At 40.7% G+C, this 20950-nt stretch overlaps 1 protein-coding gene across 4 annotated transcripts in view; it reads left to right on the top strand.

Annotated features, from left to right (window-relative positions):
• The window catches only part of LOC137098289 (tensin-3-like), a 30404-nt gene that overhangs the window by 2446 nt on the left and 7008 nt on the right, over positions 1–20950 (top strand). For 2 of the 4 annotated variants that reach the window (XM_067474388.1, XM_067474386.1), the window contains exons 2-16: positions 5044–5211; positions 5421–5471; positions 5715–5837; positions 6024–6088; positions 7161–7244; positions 7747–7859; positions 8335–8395; positions 8577–8652; positions 8743–8872; positions 9107–9172; positions 10056–10157; positions 15688–16866; positions 19676–19833; positions 19941–20073; positions 20230–20307. In XM_067474388.1, the coding sequence (XP_067330489.1) occupies positions 5062–5211; positions 5421–5471; positions 5715–5837; positions 6024–6088; positions 7161–7244; positions 7747–7859; positions 8335–8395; positions 8577–8652; positions 8743–8872; positions 9107–9172; positions 10056–10157; positions 15688–16866; positions 19676–19833; positions 19941–20073; positions 20230–20307 (2569 nt within the window). In that variant the 5' untranslated portion in view covers positions 5044–5061. The remainder of the gene's footprint in view (positions 1–5043; positions 5212–5420; positions 5472–5714; positions 5838–6023; positions 6089–7160; positions 7245–7746; positions 7860–8334; positions 8396–8576; positions 8653–8742; positions 8873–9106; positions 9173–10055; positions 10158–15687; positions 16867–19675; positions 19834–19940; positions 20074–20229; positions 20308–20950) is intronic. The other 2 variants (XM_067474387.1, XM_067474389.1) reach the window with 2 other exon arrangements.

Genomic DNA, 20950 nt, shown 5'->3' with positions numbered 1-20950 from the left:
CAGGTTTCCAGAAAACAGCTAGGAGATCATTAATCTGTCCAGAGTCCCCAAAGAGCCATTAGTCCACTGTATGTTTCCTTTTATATAAAACACGTTCTACATGCTGGGGTGAATGAGCTTTATCACCTCACATATTGAGCAACAGGAGGCTTGGTGCTATTTGGAAAAGTTTTTTTTTTCTTTTTTTTTCTATTAGTGATAAATGTTAGTGCGCCCATCTTTGTATTTCAGATACATAATTTCACTTTAATGGACCCATAAAAATGTTCAAGTTGTCACAAAATGGTGGCTCTTGCCATAACACATTAATCACAGAGCAGACGTTAAAGCCAACACAAGTAATTTAGTTTGATTTTAAAGTATGAAAGGGGGAAGAGCGAGCCTTGATTGCTTTCATATGTGTGCAGGCTTAGTGTTTGTGGATATTGTAGTTTTCTTTAATTGATTTTAAAATGCTTTGGGCCATTTAATTATGGAATAATTGTTCGGTTAGATGCAAGTCTCTCATTTGGTAAATGTAGACTAAAGTTTGATGGTTGCAACTTCTCCAGTGTTAGGATTTGGAACATTTCTGATGCATTATTACTTTGTAAAAGTTGACACTTTTTGGCTTTGGCGGCATTTGCCGTAAGAAACCTTTCACTTTGAGCTCTGATGCTACGTTGTAATGTGAATTTGTCATTACTTTTACATTTTACAAAACCAGAATTCTATAATAATTACAAATTGGCATTGAAAAATGAACCAATGAATGAACCTTCCCTCGTCCTATGATGGTTATTTCTTCCACCACGTATTTGTACAAATATGTAAAAGCAGTCAACATGATGATGAGCACACAGAGATAGCTAATGAAAAACATAGTTGGAGAGCCGGTGGACATGTAGCAACCAGTCTTATCACACACAAATAAACTTCCCAGTAAATGGATTTGGTTGCTGTGGTTTATTGCGGGGCCTGTGAGACTTATTATTGGTGACAGACAAGTATGCAAAGTATTTGCCCACTTTTGTCACCACGACGGACTGCAAAGCGAAAACAACTATGAGGTCACTTTTAACATAACTTGGCCGTGAATCAGCGTTTAAAGCCTATCTAACTGACGAGCGGATTTTTAGATTCTTCTTCATTTCATGTTTTGGTAGATGATGCCAGCGTCTTTCATCTCATGGTTCACCTGCTTATACAAAATGGAAGATTCAAAACAGTGTGGGCCAGGTGATGGGTGTGGCTCCAGGGATAGAAAGAGGCTTTATACAAGCACTTGAATGAGGCCTCCTGCCCCTGTCTTCTCTGTATTTTTGTATTCGTAAATGCAATGCTTGATTAATTTATTTTTAGCATTCCTCTGGGGAGGTACAGGAAAGGCATTTGAAGGTGAAGTGATGGTCATGCATGTGTGAACGTGGCTGACAGGACCCACGCAGCCTAGTCAAGCTCTTACCTGTAGGGGCTGGCGCTGGGGAAACTAGACACACCCTAATCCCCCAACATCCTGACCCTAGTAAACCTGTTGGAGCTTGTTCCCAGTAGACCTGGCAGCCCGTCTCCTCAAATCTCTGCTGCTTACCCCACTCCTCTACCAGCCTTGCTCTCTCACAGTGCCATGGGTGGGCTTGGGATTTGAGTTCCTTGGCACTGCTTATTCTGCCTTAGTAAGCTAATGTTGTGCCTCAAACCAGGAACAAAAGCAGTCAGTGCAAATTAAAGAGCAATTACCTTTAGTGCATGCTGGGGCAAGTCGCTCATGTTGGCTTGAGTGATGACTGGGAGAAGTGAGAGGTCTTAGCAGGAAAAGGATGTTTGCTGCAGCGCTGCTCATGAATGATTCATGTGAAATTAATAAGCCTTAAGTTTGCATTTAGAAGTTTTGATTTATTTAACAGGGTCCTATGGAGACATCTTGCAGATCTTTCATATGGCTTATTCTTTACGTGGCTACATTGAAAGAAGTTATTCCCCCTTTTTCAAATTAATACCTCAACGGTGATTTGCTTTCTTGTCCGAAGGTAGACAAGAAGACTGATGCCAGGCTGGTTAGCTTAGCTTAGCATGAAAAAAATGGAAACTGAAACAGTGAGCCAAGCTCTGTCTAAACTAAACAAACAGAAATGTGAAAACAACACGTGGAAAACAGTGGGTGTGCCAAACTCTTTCTTGGCCCAAACATAAGTAGGTGCTGCCTCTGGCTAGGAAATAGTCCCTCACATAACCCCCTATAAAACCACAATAGGTTGTTTTTAGTTTTTGTTTGGATTAAGTACACGCAGCCTGTTTCCAGTCCTTATGTTAAGCTTTATTTTTTTTTTCTTTATGGTCTTATTTTTGTCTTTTCACTTAACTCTTCATAAGAAATTTCCAAAAAGGTCAAACAAAAACTTAAATTAATAATTGTTTCACATTTGTGGTTCATAAAGAATTTAAGGATTGATCAGAAACCATCAAAGCGCGGTTACTTTCACACTTCCACAACATTTACAAAAATTATCCAATTAGAGGAGAACTTGAGAATGACTTTTTTTTGAACTTCAGTTAACAGTATGCACTATACTAAATTTAGAGATACGTTGCCTTTTTGTGTATATTATTTGAAATCTTTGTTATTCAAACGTGTTAAGAAGAACTGTTAATCTAAACAAAACTGAGGACGTACTGTATTATTAAGCAAATATATTCGAACCCCAGAGGTCTTTCCGTGCTCAGTGGGGATTTGGTATTTTGCCCTTGGCCTTGGAAACCGGATGTTTTCATTCAGCTCCAGCAGAGGAGCGATGAGAGCACTGTATGTTTAAATTATTTTGTGGATAGCTTGTATTCTGACTGTAGCAGGTATATAGGACAATGTCTGGGGATTTCTCTCATTTTTCCTTAATAGAATAGTAATAGAACCTGTGTCTTGTAAATCAATGGCTGCCGGACACCTGTGGGTGTATGAGATGTAAATAAATGTATATTTATTCACTCATTCATACTAGGTCTTCATGCCCTGGAGATACACAGAGGTTAGGACTAGTCGACCTCTTCATTAATTTCCCATTTATCAGCAGTTCTTCCTTAGAGTCTCAGGGGAAATAAACTAACCCCCTGCCATTAGATCCAGCAATCCCACAGGACCTCTTCCCCCTGCTCCCACCACTTCCACCAGCACACACTCTCAAAACACCCAACCCCATTCCCCGAGTGATGACCTCTTCACACACATGGCCTCTTTCATTACGCTCTGGCGGTTGGTTTAAGCTGTGGTTACTCTGTCTCTATTTTATGGCTCCCGGGTCCCCTTCACAGTGTTGGGCTGTAGCCTCCAGTCATTGCCTTCACCTAATTGACAGACATTCTTGACAGAAACGGTAGATGTCAATCGAGATGGTGATGTCCCTGGCAACTTTAGGAATGCTTTTGCTTAAGAGTGTAAGTGTTTGTTTTAAATCTGATTGATTAATTAACCAGAAGTAATGTTTTACGATGGCAAAGATATATACTTTTTCTGTGTCAGTATTTTAGTCATAGAATACACGATTTTGTCAGGAATACAATATGAACGGAAACGGAATATTAACTGATTAGGTGATTTACAAAAAAAATAGATGCCATGAAATGAAACTTTGAAGATAACTTTTTTTTTTCAGGAAGTCAACACAGTGAAAAGTTTGATTGACAACAGCATAATCAAATCTTAAAAGGCATAAGACACAAATGTAAATACATTAAAAATTATTAAGGTATGCACATCCTAACAGCCATTGTGTAGCCATATATAGAGTACTACCTATTTCCTGCCTACAGAAAGGAGTCCTTAGCCCAACTTGTACTTTATTTGATTAAGTTTTAACCTATATATAACTAGTCTCTGTTGTTGTTACTATGACCCCCCCCCACCCATTCTTAAAATTATTAGAAAAAGGAGACAAACTGCTTTTTCATTTGTTTGTTTGAGGCCTATAACCTTTATTTATCAAGGAAACTTAATTAGTATAGTCTTCAATTTGACTTACAGGAAAATTCAATTCAACTTTATTTATACAGCACCAATTCACAACAAAGGCATCTCAAGGCACACACAAAGTCAGGACTACACACAACACACAAAATAGTTTACAAATTAGAATTTAACCAGAAAGGTATTATGAATAACTGACCCTCAAGTATAATATTTCATTGTTGCAATCAGCATAGGCACCTTAAAACAAGCCAAGAGTTGTTAAAAACCACAAAAAATGTTTTAGCCTTATGCCAAACTTGATGAAACCAATACATCCATCATTTCTCTAATTAAATTTAGGTCTTAAATAAATAAATTGTAAGGATATTGTTTAAAAAAAAAATCACTCAGTATCCAAAATCCTAAGATTACAGTTTCCAGCTTGTTTTGTTAGATCAACAGTCAACCTAACACATCACTTTTACAATCCTATGAAAACAGGGAGAAACAGCGGTTAATAAGATGGAAACAGGGAGTAGTTTGACATGTTAACTTGATAAAAGCAGCACAAAATATACAGGAGATAAGACTAGATAAGAAACTAAGGGATGTGTCTGTGGGTGTGGGTGAGAGACGGGCTCCCTGCAGACCACCACTGCAGGAAGTTCATGGCCATGAGGTCACAGGAACACACCATCGCTCAGGGATTTACAGCAACTGGTTTCAACCGGAATTCTTTGAAAGTTCTTTTTTTTTTTCTTTTGTCAATGTAGCTCTGACTGAGTGGCTGTGGTAGCAAGATTGCTAGGATTCAGTCTTTTGATACCACTGTACTGTATTGCAGAGCCGATAACTTTCTCACATGTTCATACGTATTGTTTCCTTTCAACCAAGGCGGTTTTTGTGACGCACACTACTGACTGCCGCAGAGCAAACAAGACACTCTGTCATGCAATCTGTGATTGAGGTCGTTCTTTAAAGCTTTTTGCACAGGAACCTAGACACAGTGACTATAGTTGAGGACTTTGACCATCAAATATTGACCTGAGTAAAGTTGCTTAAAGTATGGTATGAGATATTTGAAAAATCTTGCCTACATTTCTCTGCTTTGTTGTTTTTAATAGAAGATCTCAAGATTCAGGATGGAGGAGGGATATGAACTCGACCTCACGTATATTACAGAACGCATCATCGCTGTGTCCTTCCCCCGGGGTTGCTCAGAGGAGATCTACACTTATAACCTGAAGGATGTTATACGAATGCTACGATCCAAGCATGCAGATAACTACCTGGTCAGTGCTGGTCATCATGTCACCATGTGTCAAAGTCCAAACATTACTGATGTCAGAGCTGATGGGGTTTCACAATATTTTGACTTTAAAGTATTGATCTAAGAGGGATTAGCTTATCTGTTGATCATGATAGTTTAAGAATGTGCTACAAAGCAGAAGTGTCTTTTAGAAATTGTTGGTTACAGGGATTTGTTGTGTTTTTTCTTCAGATTATCAACCTGTCAGAGAGAAGACATGAGCTCTCTAAAATGAACCCAAAGGTAGGTTTACGTGACTAGCACAAGTTTATAAAGCTCCATCAGGATAATGTGTGTTAGTATAAATCAATCTGGATATCCACCAAACACAATTCATTGCCCAAATAGATCTTTGGTCATCCCCTTTGGCCAACTGTGTCTTACCAGTTACAAAACTGCGTGTTATTGATTGCTAATAGATGGGCGTAGAGAATAAGCTCTGTAATGATAACGTTATTTGTTCACTGCGTATAATGTGTTTTTTAGACCCTGGACACAGGCTGGCCTGATCTGCATGCTCCACCTCTGGATAAAATCTGCACTATCTGTAAGGCCATGGAGAGCTGGCTCAATGCCGACCCTCTGCATGTGGCAGTGATACACTGCAAGGTGAAAATCTCTTGTTAAGGTTCTGTCTTGAATTTGTCAAATATTTTTTTAAAGATTTTGTGAAGATGGTCTTACACTTGTAGTCAGGCGCCTATATGGACACAGATATGCATCGTATAAAAATGGAAGAACAGCAAGTGCTGCATGTGTACTAAATAATCTCCTGTCGTCTCTTGTTCCTTTTAGGGTGGCAAAGGTCGAATTGGTGTTGTCATTTCATCATTTGTGCATTTTACTGATGTATCAGCCAGGTAACCGCTGCTGTGTGTCTACACTGTTGATGTTAAGTTACCATAACTGTTTGCACTGACATCAGAATTGATCATAATACACGTGTGCCCACTCACAGTTGGCAGTAAACAATAACAACAAGCCACAACAGTCCATCAAGACTCATTTTGTAGACCACAAGCAATGTCGTTGCCTAACCACAGGTGATTAATTTACTCCCTTTGATTCGAGGGTCAAGGTGATTCAGAATGTGACTCAAAGGAAAGGGATCTCTTTTCAAATTCAAAGGAAAACCACACAGTTTAAGCTGTGAATCATGCCATATTGAATTGCATGAATCAACCTGGAAACACATTAGTTACTGTAATAACTTGTGACCACAGTCTCAGTTACATGAAATCTATTCATCATGGTTTTCGAACTATTGTCAGAGAAATTGAGGAGCTTTACTGAGCAGCAGCGTGATCATGGGATACCAAACCTCTCACATTGTTTACCTCTATACAAACCGGCAGTTTTGGAAAGACTGCCTGGTGTGATGCCAGTATTGTAGAATGTGTCTGCACGCAGCAGTCACAGTGACATGAGCACACATCAGCCTTCATATGGCCATCATCTTAGTATTTATGGATTAATAAGGTGAATGCGAAAGACAGAGGGCAAAAGAGAAGTGGAGGAGGAGATAGGAAAACAATGAGGCACATTTACAATGGAATAGAAACAGACAGAGGGACATCGAGAGGAAAATAGAGCTGTGGTGAAAAGGCGCCTGAGCCTGTTGGTTTTACGCCTTTCTGAATAGCAGTGCTGTGCACACACACTGTCCCCTCGCTGTCCTCCTCTCCCCCTCCGTGTTTACCTAAGGCTGGCATTCTCTTCCTCTCTGTCTCTCTGGTTACTTTCACTCGTCCCCATTATGTGTCCGTGTCCGTGTGTGTGTGTGTGTGTGTGTGTGTGTGTGTGTGTGTGTGTGCGTTGTCCTAATTGAAGTCAGGGTTAACACCATTCAATTATAGTGCAGCAGAGTGCAATCTCTCTTCAGTCATAATTACCTAAAGCATTTAATGTGTCTCTCTCTGTCTCCCTGAAAAGTGCTGATCAGGCATTGGACCGCTTTGCCATGAGGAAATACTACGATGATAAGGTCTCAGCTCTGATGACACCCTCGCAGAAACGGTAACACCCAAAACATAAGCACACCCTTCTGTATAGCAACATACATCTAACCGTGTGTTGTTTGGCCGCCTCCATCCAAACACATTTGAGTCTCCCAAACACACCTGATTCAAGACAAAAACTTTTGAGTGTGTTAATGTTTCACTGAAAAGCCTTGTTATTGTTGTTCATGAAATGAGAGTGGGAAAGGCCTGGTACTGGCTTCTGTTTAGGGCGAAGCTCTCCTATTAACTCGTTTCATCTTGTGTCTTAGAGGTAGGCAGGCAGCCACTGGATAGTCCAGGATGTCACAGGAAACAGTTATATACTGTAGTACTGCACATACATTTCTGTAAAATCACAAATCATTGTTATCAATCATGATATCAAGTGTTGTTACTGGGGGTTATGTGAAAATGATTACAAGTTTGCATCATGGGAAGTGTAGGATTCATCGTAAAGATTAAAAGACAGGATATCTTGACCTCTGTTGACTACTTCTACTCCTATGCTTTCATTTCAGGTATGTATGGATCCTCAGTAGTCTTTTAAGTGGATCCATGAAGATCAATGCCTCCCCCTTGTTCCTGCACTGCGTCATCATTCATGGGATACCAAACTTCGACGCCACTGGAGGTGAAACTCATTTTGTTTACCACTATACACAGCTGCAGTTCCCAATGAAAATAAGGTTGCTGCTGCCACAATGGTATAAAAGAATCCAGACACAACCACATCAGAGTTGGAGCAGTAAACATGTGGGAGAATTATCTGTACTTTACATCTTTCTCTTTTTCCAATACACACATGCATGCACAGACAGATAGAGGAGCTTCTATAAGCTGAAGAGACGGACATCTTTATGGGTGTCCAGTAAAACCCATGGGAATTCACACACACTTACATTTAAATAGCTGTTTTCACTAATTTCCCCGAAACAACAGCGGTTTTCGTCACATCGTGGAGCAGAAATCCTGTTCTCACAACAGCAGCTTATCACACTATACCTGTGAGCAAAACAGAGGGGGGTACTCATGAATATCTTTTCTGATGGACTGTTTTAGGCCATTTTATATTGAATTTAGAATTGTTCTTTTTTTTTTTTCCCCAGTATGTCGACCGTACATCAAGGTTTACCAGGGTATGCAAGCAGTGTATTCATCTGGAGTCTAGTGAGTAACTTACACATGTGGTACAGTAATTTAGAATTATTGTTTACTTCAAAGAATGCTGGAATACTTCAAAGCAATTTACTGTTTAACTTAGTTTAATGCTGATTTTAACTTTGACTTACTGCCTTCGGTAAATATCTGTGATTGCTTCCAAACTCTGGCTCTGTTGTTTTTGTTACAGTCATATTGGTCCAGGCCACAGAGACCGTGTATGCATCACCCTGGAGCCTGCCCAGCTTCTAAAAGGGGACATCATGGTAGGAAAACAGAAAGATTGACTTGTGAAACATCCTGGCATCAGTACTGGTTTTAGTAATTGCAATGTTTTTGTATATTCCGTTCTGTAGATTAAATGCTATCACAAAAGTGACCTAACTTCAGAGCGTGAAGTAATTTTCCGGCTGCAGTTCCACACGGGAGCAGTGCAGGGCTACAACCTGATGTTTGAAAAAGAGGACATGGAGAATGCCAACAAAGGTAGATGTGAAAAAAATCCTGAGTGCAGGCCTCAACCTGCCACCAGTTTATGGCAACTGATCTGCTCCATGCAGCATCTGCAAGGTTCAGTCTGGACGTAATTTAGGCTTGGCACTCTGAGACCAATAATCGTGTTTTCACAAACATGTTACGTGACTGAGAATTCCATTTACAAACAGCACCATTCATCTTTCCAATTAAAATGGCCCATTTCTCTGTGTGTTTACATTCCAGATTCCAGATTTCCAGATTATGGTAAAGTGGAGCTGGTGTTTTCAGACGGGCCAGAGAGAATTTCAGGTAGCTTCTTCAATGTAGTTGTTTTTTTGTTTTTTTTTAAGAATTTGCAACACAGAGAGGTAGTTGGAAAAACAGGCAAAGTGCTTTCTGTATTTCCCCCTGTGGTGGCGTCTTGTGTCGTTTTCCTCCCCCTCTGCACCCTGGTGAGCACTGATGTGGAATGCTGCAGAGGGGAAATGTAGTGTGAAGTGCGTGCTGACAGAGACGTAAAGACACACAGCATGTGCTGCCCAGATCCCCACAGTAGTGAAACTGTGGGACTGTAGTGTGTTGTAGTGTAGTGTGTGTGTGTGTGTGTGTGTGTGTGTGTGTGTATGCAGGGTCAGTATTTAATGCCTAAATATGATATGTAACTTTAAGTTACAGTAATATGACTTAGTTCTCCTAGAGTCAGATTTCTTGGTTTGGCAGTCTGTGAGGAATGTGATGTTATTTTTGATCAAAGATGGGATGTCACTATTTTTCCTCGTCCCAATGTAAATATGATTTTAACAGTGTGGTTGTAACAGTTAACACATTATGTCTACTTTGTTTATTGCTCACGCAGTAAAAAGCAAAATGTTAAATGAATAATAATTTTCTTTTATCTTGTTCTGTTTTAAGCTAAGATACCTACCTGCATGCTATAGCTTCTTAATTAACACCTTTTGATAAATTTACACTTAATCATTGTGAGGCTTTCAAACCTGAAAATGTGTAAACTATTTTTATCTCGCAAAATATGAGGAAATACTTATGCAAAAACATCCTGCTTGGTTCCAATCCTACTTTTTGCTGCCTCCAGCAATGACAAATCACAGTGATTGGTGCCACTCCCTGTGAAAAAACTCATAGATACTGTATATACTGTATACTGTATATAATTGTTGTTTTGGGGGTCCAGGTGCCAACAGGTGGCAAAATGGAGCAGACGTTATTGTGGACTACAACACAGCAGATCCTCTAACACGTTGGGACTCCTACCAGAACATCTTTGATGGGGAAGGTACTGTTACTGCTACCCAACATCAGTCACTACATGACACAATACTTTGTTACAACACTTCCATGGTCTGCCTAATGCATCAGATGCTATCGGAGTTAAAATATCACAGGCTGTTTTACAAATGGAAGAAGTATTAAATGTGTTGTCTTTGCTTCTCACTTACACAAACACACATGCAAACTCTTTCTTTAAAGAAGCTAACACGGCGTGACAGGTCATGTTTTTCTGAGCCTGCAGTGGGATTGCATTAACATGCACACATGACCACCACCAGCTTGGTTTATGTTGCAATAGTTGGTAGCAGGACTTATTACTCATAATTGGGATTTAAAATGCAGACAGACAGGCAGGCCTTGTGGAAACAAGACTTTTATAATGGTGAGGGAAGGAAATGGAAGCTAAAATTTACCTCGGTGTAAGAAATCATACGGTTGCAGTATGATGGGTTTGACAAGCAGTGTTGTTTCTTTGTGAAGGATTGGGAGGAGTGTTGTTGTATGTAGGGAATGCTAGGTTCAGAGCAAACGTCGTTCTCAGGAGATTTCTTTTTTGTTGTTTCCTTAAATAAAAAGGCATAGTTCAACCAACACACACACACACACGCACTACCGCCTACACTCACATGCACGCAGACTCACGCAGAGAGCCATCGTGTCGGGGCGTCCCATCGTAACTGTGGTTGTTGCTCTCCACTCAACCACAGAATTCACAACAGCCTCCCAGAATAGAGCGACGTGGTGGTGGCATTAAAACACAGACCCACCCTTTCCCAGTATTCATTGAGCACTTTTATAACCAGCTTGACAAAATAAGCTGGCTTTTAAAATTTCATTTTAAATACCCCAAAATGGCCATGTAAATGTTTAGGCACACTTCTGGCAAAGCAGTGAAAGACCAACCACTCCTATTTAGAACAGCATCAAAGTGAAACGAAGGCATCAACAAAGGAGACATTTTATCTCTTGCTTTTATTCCAGTGCATTCATGTGGGATATTTACTGCCTTGTTTTCTCATGTAAACATTACATCTTAGAGGGAGAAGTAAGAGCTTTGCTGGAATTCAGCATCTACTTACAACCAGTTGTCTGGCTGGTCCAGTTTCTCTCAAAGTCTAAGTCACTCAGAAGTGGGTGTCTAGGAGGAAGCCTAAACAATCATTGGCACCATAGTGCTAAGGTTGTGAAAAGAGAACCTCATTTATTAAGTGGCATTTCTTCAATCGCAAGTGTGAGTTTCTCCCCATTTGTGAATTAAAAGGGACATATTAAGTTCATTTTCAGGGTCATATTTTTCCCCAGTACGTCAAGAAGGTTTTTCTTTTCTTTTCTTTTCTTTTCTTTTCTTGCTGTGACGCCTCTTTTCTGCCTGTCTAAAATGGTCCATTTCAGAGACTTTGTCTTTTAGGCCGCTTACTTGAAAACCCTTATTTGCTCTGATTTATCATATTTTAGTAGGTACCAACTATAGATTATTTAATAGATGATGATTACAACATTGTCACTCAGCCTTTCAGCTTTCCTGATGGCAACTTGCAGTATTGGAATAAAAAACATCTCTATAGCCCACAAAGCTGGAAAAGTATGTTTTACGTCTGTGACATCATCCATCATCAGTATGAATGTGTGGGCAGGACTGGTGAGAGAAACACTAATGCAGTGGGCCTCGCAACGACAAAGCAAACCCAGAAGCTTGAAAAGTGACCGGGGGTAGTTTTTGAGTCTGGTAACCAATTCCAATTGTACACTGATGCTCAACATACACAGAGGGCCATGTTTCAAGACCGGGATCCGTGTAGCCAGGAAAACACGTTAACTGAGAGTAGCAGAGTTTCTAACATGAATATGACCTCAATTATTGCATCGAAACTAAAAAACTCACATGTTCAGTCCAAAATCAAAAGGGAATCTGATCATTATATTGGTCTAATATGTCTTCACATGCAAATGACTTAAATATTGTGACTTACATATTGTAGGCCAGTAAACTAGAAAACGTTTGTTGTCAGGATATAACGAGATGGCTTGTTAGCAGCAATGTTAGCATTGTGTATTAATTTAAATCATTATTATCATAGTTAAGACATTTGCAGAAGTCATCGTATTCTCGTGTTTTAACTCGACTCGGCACAGTAGTTACATTGAACAAGTACCATTATAATAAAGTAACAACTTGCATGGACCTATATTCTGCAGCATGTTAAGAGAATTAAAGGCGTAATGTTGCTTTAAACATGTAGTTTCTCTAGCTGTGCCAACTTGTCCATGTTTCACAGAGTTGTTTTTCATTTCCTCAGACAATTATTGACATAAACCTGGTCGATGTATTGTTTGTATATTACCCTTTAATATACTAAGGTAATACTGTGTATTACCTGGTGATCTTTGGACTCTAATAAAGTTTGACTGTCACATAGAAAAATGTCTTGTGTTTGCAGAGTCCATATCGACTGATTTGTGATGGAAATGTAATATAAATATATTACTTTAATCCCACAAGTCCTTTAATACAATATTTACGCCACAATTTTAAATTGACAAAAACACTGTATTTAAAAAATAAAAAAGTGTATTTTTAGCAAATAAAATAGATCTGAAAATACTGGTTAAAGTAGCAAAAGCATAACACTTTACACAGTCGACATCATGTTCTCCACCAAAGTAAAGGCTTTCTTTCAAACTGGTGCTGTGCTGCTGCTTGTCACTTGGTTCCCATCACTTGACCCAATGCACACAATCAAGGGAACAGACCTTTTCTGTAACTTAAAAGCAAAGCCCTTTGGTTGCATCTTAGTCTATGAATGGACCTCCACAGTGTTCATACATGAACATGTCACAGCAGTTTCTCACAGTTTTGGAACTTAATGACACTACAGTATATAAATATGAGCAACAGCATAATATGTCCCCCTTAAGAGTTAAATTTTAAAGGTTTGTTATCCTCTAAGGGTCTTTACTAAAGTTTGCTTTTGAAGCAGTTCATTGTCTGAGTGGCTTGGCTAACGCCTGGTTTCAGAAATGAACAGCTGAAATGTAACAAGATAAGTCTGGGGTACTTTATTTTCAGGCAATATGTGAGATTAACACACATCCAATAAAGTAAAGATGAAAACAAAGCCATTTGATTATTTCGATGGTTATTTGGGCTTAAACTTCTAACTTTAACCTATCCATATTGACAGGAAGTCCTAAGAAATGATGTGGGTTTTGTTAAGAGGTAGTTTAATGTGTTTTTTTTTTCCCTTTTTTTTTTCCCTTTTTTTTTTTCCCAACCGAATTCACCTCTTTTCTTTCTTTTTTTTTAGAAGCGTGGTTGTAAGAGGGGCAGAATGGTGATCATCATTATTGTTTTGACTCAGGGTCTTGGCATTTTAAAGGTGCAGCATGGTAGTAAGTGAGAAGGAATGGATAGGGTTGTGTCACTGCATGATTATGCACAGCCAGAATTCCTCCTGTGATAGAGCAAGAAAGAACAGCTAGAGGAACAGTGGTGGTCTCATCACTCTCTGCTTTGTAATTGGTGGCTTCTTCAGGGACTGACCATACCATAACAACCAACACGATGAATGCTTGATATGGCTTGTGCTGATTTTCACGAGTTCAGTAGCTAAGAACATAGTTGGTTAACCATTTATTTGCTTGTTAGCGTGAAATAGTGAAAGAGTTCTGAAAACAATTGTTCGACCCCCCATAAGATCAGGGCACATCTGTTTCATGGTGATATTCTACATAGAGGAGTAGAGACATGTCCTTTCATGACACGAGTAAACAAGCTTAGTTGCTGCGTTTCGTGAAAATTGCCCAGAGCACAAGTACAAGGCAAGGATTCCTTTAATTAAAATGTGTCTTTTTACAGGGCGAAAAAAGTCTGGAGCCGCTGGAATGTTGTTTTCATTCTCCAATCTTCGTTAGACCGCCCCCCCTCTTTCTTTTTTCCCCCTCTTCTTCCCCCTTTTCTCTAACCCAGTGGGGTAGTCCCTTAACGCAGGGCAAGAGGTCGGGTTACTGCTTTCCTCCAGCCCGCCTTTAAACCTAAATCCCGCCTTTTGTGTTTACATTCCTCTGCCCTTATTTGGAGATCTCAAGCCCCCCCCCCCCCCCCCCCCTTTATGGGGAGTGCAAACACTCTCACCTTCTCAGCAGAGGAAGAAAGCAGGGCCAACTTGTTCGACCCTGAGCATATCTACTATTTAGAAGCCATGCCCACTTTCATCTGTCTGCATGGCTTCTTTTACTCTTCTAATGTTGTTGTACTGGACAGAACGATTGTCTTGTGTGCTTACCTGGCAGAGGCTTACAAGGTAAGACGCTTTTTTTTTTTTTTTTTTTTTTGTGAGGGGGAGGAAAAAGAAAAGAGTTAGGACGATGACGGGACGACAAAAAAAGAGAAAGGTAGCCAGTGTTGAGGCAAAGGGGAAACATCTGTTTCAAATCCCGCTCGCACCTTGCCAAGAGGAATTTTACAAGAGGGATTTGATGGAAATCCCCCAGCGGAACTGACCTGCACGGAGGCTTGACCCAAGGCTGTTCAAGGCTGGATGCAGGTTATACTGGTGTGTTTGTGCAAGCAGGAGAAAAGCCATGCATATAGCAGCTTTCTTCAGAGGAGGAGGGGAAGCTTTTATCATGCAAGTCTGGTATTCAGATCCTTCAGTCATGGTTTTACTTAAAGGCAAGCACTTTAGGCAGTAGGTTGAGAGAGAAGCTTTCTTTTGTTTAGGCATTGGGCAGAGTGACATTGAAACACTAGTTTAACTTACTTAGCAACGCTGATCACATGCACTTGGAATTTTCCTCCAGCTCTTAATTTACGTGAGTCTAACAAGGCTGTGTTTGATTTTTTATTTTTTTTTAACTGTTTATGCTGTGATGGATTTGACCCTGCCTCACATAAAACCTGGCCACTGTTGTTTTTTTTTTTCTTCTGCTGAGGATTAAGTAGATTGTTTGGACATATGCTGGGGGTCAAGGGGCAGCCGAGATGGAGTAGGGTGGCTTAATCACAGTATGGTGAGGAATGCAGGGGTCAGCTGTCTGCCTGTTGTAGTGGCATAGAGATGACTTAACACCCTTTTGAATGGCCTTAGCACGAGGGACCTTTGTCTGCTGGAAACACCTTAGCAGTTCACCTGGAGGCCTGATGGGAGAGAGAACTTGTTAGGATGACTGAAATACCTCTGTTTGAAATCAGAACAGTTTTTTTTTTCTCACATCTTAATTAACTGACATGATTGACATTTCTCTCTGAAAGTTTGATAATGTTTTTACCTGCCAAGACTACTTGTGAGATGCTCTGTGTTGTCTGAAATGTGCAATAGATTGTTGTCCAGTGTGAACTTGAGTGTGTTTGAGTTTTGTCAATAAGAGTCTAAATGAAGGAGTCTGTGGGATGACATGACTGTGTAGCATGTTGGCAGGTTATGTGTTGTTTTGTGCCTCTTTGTGTTTGTCTGTGTGCTTTTTGTGTGCATCTCTTTGTATGTGTGCCCATACCAGCTGACTGTATGAAGCGCTGCATCTCTTCTATTTTCCAGCCCCACGCTCTCAAGGCCTAACCCAGGACAAAGCGGCTAACAAGAGGAGCCCCAGTGGAGGGGAGGCCACATTGGGCAGAGGAGCCCGCACAACCACCTCCAGCCCTGACCACAGCGATCACGCCCTCTCTGTCAGCAGTGACTCTGGTCTGTCTAGCACTTCCCTGTGGGCAGACCGACCCACACCTGTTACCACTGTCCCCACTCCCACCATCAAGGCTAACCAGGGCCCCAACCAGCAGGAGAAGGTCCAGCTGAAGCGCCTCCTAAGTGGCTTTGGTCTTGAGGACCCCTCACTGGTGGAAATGGATGATCAAGGCCCTAGAGTGGGCATTCAGCAGAGAGTGCCAGCTCAGGTGCACATCAATGGAAACCCCCGTCCCAGAGAGAGGGAAACCGACATCCTGGATGATGAGGTAATTACAGGTCATGATCTGCGCAGTGTTGACAGTTTAGGGACCTTGTCATCCTCCTGTCACAAGAGCAGCCAAAACTCCTTGCTATCCGATGGCTTTGTTAGTCCAGGAGGGGAGGAGCAGGCAAGCCACCACCATCTTCACAATCCTGCCCCCCCACCATTGGAGGAGTATGAAAGAGCCTATCCAGACACTAGAAATGTCTGTCTCAGCTCCAGGAGCAACTCTGTGGCCTCGTGTAATCCCAGTAGTGCTCCCATGCCCAAGCATCATGTCTACAGACAGGGAAGCTATTCCACACAGTCTTGGGTTCGCCAGCAGCAGATGGTTACCGCACAACAGTTTACCTACATGCCAGATGATGGAAACGATGCAGAAAGGTACCCAGGAAACAAACAGGGGGGCTTTTCACCCAAAGCAGGCTTGCCTGTTGAACGACAGGGCCCTACCAGGGACACAACAGTAGATGCTCTGACAAACACCGCACCCCACAAGGAACAGGCTGCAATGAACAATAACAACAACAGCAAACGGGACGAGGAGTTCAAATCTTTGACGAAAGACATTGACAACTCCATCGACCAGCTGAATCAACTGATCATGGACCTGGATCCTACATTTATGCCGGTATCGAACCACAACAGCTCCATGAAGGGGAACGGCAGCACGCGTGTAAACGGCTCAGTCGGCAAATGCTCAAATGGCATAAATCTCAGATTCGACGATAATAATTCAGCCACTCTGACAAACCCACAGCAGACAGGTAAGATGGCCCGACAGTCTGGGTGTGGTGGTGGTTGTGATGAATGATGATATGGTGTGGTCTGGAAGCGTGGTCATGAAAAGAAATGTGTGAGATTACTAAACCAGAGAAGCTGTTTACATTGGCACGTCTTAGGAAACGTAGCAAACTGAAAGTTGTGTACTTAGAATAGTTAGGAACAGCATTGGGGTTTACTTTTGCTCACAACGCAGTTCATTAAATAACGAGGCACCTTCTCTGCATCTCCTGCTTGGGATGTTTTAGTGACAGAAATATCAGGGTTGCTGCCAGGTTTTCAGATGTTTTCATGTTTCTGGGGAACGAGCTCTGTTAAGACTTGTCTGCAGAGCTATCTGACTACGGGATCTGTATGGTACATGAAGAGAGGGCGAGCAGCTGTCATCAACCTTTCTGAACATTGCCATCTCTCACTGCTTGAGTATAGTGCACACTGAGGAATATAAATATATATTTACAAAATCAAAGTTCTTAAATTGCACTTCCTGCAGAACATCCTATTTACTGACAGCTTATTGTTGTATGCAGGAGCTTACATATTATACATTACATATATACAGTTTAATAAATTGAATTAAATCTTTCTGTTCCATCTGTCCATCTTGTCTTTAAAGCTCTTACCAACATATTATTATAACAGTAACATTAACATTGTCTTCTTTTTTTGTTCTTGTTGCATTTGTCATGCTTGCAATTGTTTTACAATGTAATGAATCGTGTATCTAGAGTAGATATCACTATAACTATTTCCACTTAATTTATGTTGAAACTGGACCCAGGGAAAATGAATTCACAGATTTCCATTCAGCAACTGTATGTTTTATTATGAGGATGTAAAATGTAATAGGAGACTATTTTAACAATTTCTATCTGTTTTAAGCTTTTTTCACATACACAGTGGTGATAAACATGCATAGTTGATCATAGTTGAACTATCTTTGCCTAGTGTTACAAATGTTAGACTTTTTTTTTTTTTATCAGATTTGGCAACCAACCCTCACAGGCTATAAAATTCAGTACTGTTCACTATAGAATAGTGAGGGGGGGGGGCGGGACAAAACAAGATAGGGAGCCCTGAGGAATTTTCAAAAGAGCAACAAGTGAGCCCAGAGGCGAAGCCTTTTTCATTACATTCAAAAGGTGTACTTGTCCGTACATATCGGCAACACGGCATTGCCAGTCCAAGAAACAAATGCTGAAGGCCAAAACTGTACGATTTCATGAGTGAACTGTACGAAGCAAAGAATAGTTTTGTTAAAGTGGGCGTTTAACTAACTCTAATGCTGGCTCCCACACTAATGCTGCTATTTCATGTATCCATGTTACTAAACCGGGCATGCTCCTCATTATGCCATTGCAGCTAGCTTTCATTTGATTACAATTGTCACACATTATCATGAATTCACCTGCTACTTCGTTTGCTTTAGCATGCATAGCTGTATTGAGGAGGTGAAGAAAAGGGCAAGAGGATGATGGGGGGCGAGTATTTAAAATATGTATGTTATGTCAAGAAAAGTTGGGCTGATAAATAGCAACTAATGAGGTGACGAGCACTAACGTGATGGGTGAGCACCACCAGAGAATTTAATATAGGCTGCGTTTTTAGATCGATACCTATTGCTGTATGTGAAACCTTTTATAGCTCTGTAGCTTAATGCTTGTGGCCTTTCAGTCCTGCCTAGCCCTAGATTGTGTATGCGTTGATAATAAGTAACAGAAAAGAGGGTGTTAAAAGTGAGTCATTGGAGAGAGTCATTGTATCTGTTCCATGTTCGTATCTGAACCACAAAAATTCATGCTTGTTTCTTCCTGCGATTGCTTCTGACACCTCCAATCTAATGCACTGAGAAATTACAATGCATACACTTTCTGGATCTATGATACACACAAATACACGATCCTGAACGTGTATTGTGAATATAGAAAAATCTTCCATTGCAACAGTACATGCATGAAGACACCAACTATGCGTGACACGCTCTGTGGCATCTAGACAAAGTGAGTAATGATCCCAGGCATTAGCACTTATGCACCATTAGCATTCTTCAAGGCTGAGAGGCTGGCGCTCATAGCGGAGGGCTCAAATTAACACCCTGGTGCTGAGTGGAAGCACATTTCAGAGTTGTCACAACACTGACCCCCCACACACACGCAAACATACACACTATAGCATCCAGCTCAGCAGTCAAGTCAAATCGCTGGGATTCCTCAGCTACTCGTCTCATCTCTGTAGGCCGTATCCTGGCTTTAGCAGTGCGGTCGCTTCAATTTGTGGTTTTACCCGGGTTCAAATTTCAGTCCCAAACTTTCTTCAGTAAGAACCCATTAAAGTAGCCGCCCCAATTCAAATTTGAGGGATTGCAAACACATAACTGTAAAACACTAACAATAGCACATTAGAGCACTGTTAAACATATTTACAGTTGGATACAAAAGTTTGCATCCTTTTATTGTTAAAATACGAGGATTGTGAAATCCTCTTATTTTTCTTAATTTATGAAGGGGGATGCAAACCTTTGCACTAATATATTTTTATTAATTAATTATATCTTCATTTTTATTCATTCCTTGACCATTGTTTTGCTGACTTCTGATGAAAAAAGAAGATTTAAACTTGCTAAGTGTGGATTGTTGTTTTGTGTCATTGTAGGGATAAGTTTGCAATTTCAATGCAAGGCGTTATACTTTTTAAAATGCGATGCCTTTTTTGAAAAGTAGCGAAGGTCAAAACACGGTTTACTTCCTTGACATTATAACATTTAATGATTGGCCTGCCTCTGTGTGTGCCCAGCTGTCCAGTCGGGCGAGGTGCGTGTGGGGGTCACACAAAGTCCGAGTCGCCAGGGATGTGATGTTGTGGATCACCCAGGCTTTTGCAGCTCAGGCTGGGGTGGGATAGAAGAGTACAGAGGCCAGCGGACGTACCCTCCCTGCGTGCCACAGTCCCAGGTGAGGACAGCATAGTGTATAGTGCTTGTAATCTTTATATGCTGTTGTCCCACTAAATGATATTTCGTAGGGATGCTTACTGCGTGTGTATGCGTTGTCCGCTCTAGCATTCCATGTTGTACAGGAGTGACAGGGCTGACTACAGGGCTCAGGGCCCAGAAATGGACGGCGGAGTTGAGGCCAGGAGTGACATAACTCCACCCACTCCAGCCTTCCCTGTCTCTCCACCTACGCCTTATGGTAAGTACAATACGTTTCCTGTCACTGTGAATAACTTCATTCAGGCAGCTCAATTGATTTTTTTATTTATTTGATTTTTTTTTTTATTTGTGTGACCAGCCTTTTCTGGAAAGTCAAATTAAATGTGCCTGTCTTTGTTTGCTTTTATGTTTTTAGTAAAAAATATGTCAGAGGTGACTCCTTTCAGGCAATCTTCTAACATGCATTCATATGGAGACTACAGAACAAACCATGGTATGTTCAGAACAAACTCTTTATTAGCATCACATGCTAATTAGCTATTAAGTCATCTTTCAGTCTGAGACTCAATAAGAATAGACACTGGAAAAGAGAACAGCAGTTTAGAAAAACAATTTTCCATATAAGTTTACATTTACTATATGTAAAGTACAGAAATGTCCTTCGATTGTCTGATAAACCAGATCATTTGAGCCTTCAGTAAACCGGTCGGTGGAAAGTACCACATTATAGGAAGCTAAACAACAGACAAAACAATTTTCTTCTTGTGAAGAAGAAAAAAATATTTGTCTGTTTTTTTTTTGCATTTCCCATATTTTTCTTTTCATTTATGTATGTGATTCCCCTCAACCAATTAAACATATTGAGTGAAAAAAAAAAGACACAGTGACTGAGAGGTAATTGCAGGAGTCCTCTTTCATGTCTCTTCTGTGAATATACCTGTTTGGGTCCACTTTCTCATTAGAACGGAGCTATTTCAGATCCCCCTTGCATCTACCTAATAATGGTGACATTGTTGCTTGTGGAATCTTAGCGGCTTTCAGACAGAGGCCCAAGACAAAGATGTCTCATAAATGCAAAAAGCAGGGAGATTCCTAACCAGTCTCTGCACTTCTTGTTTGGTTTTGGAGAATGTCTG

Source organism: Channa argus, chromosome 14 (assembly GCF_033026475.1).
Source record: "Channa argus isolate prfri chromosome 14, Channa argus male v1.0, whole genome shotgun sequence".
NCBI lineage: Eukaryota > Metazoa > Chordata > Actinopteri > Anabantiformes > Channidae > Channa > Channa argus.
This window is presented reverse-complemented; position numbering and strand designations above follow the sequence as displayed.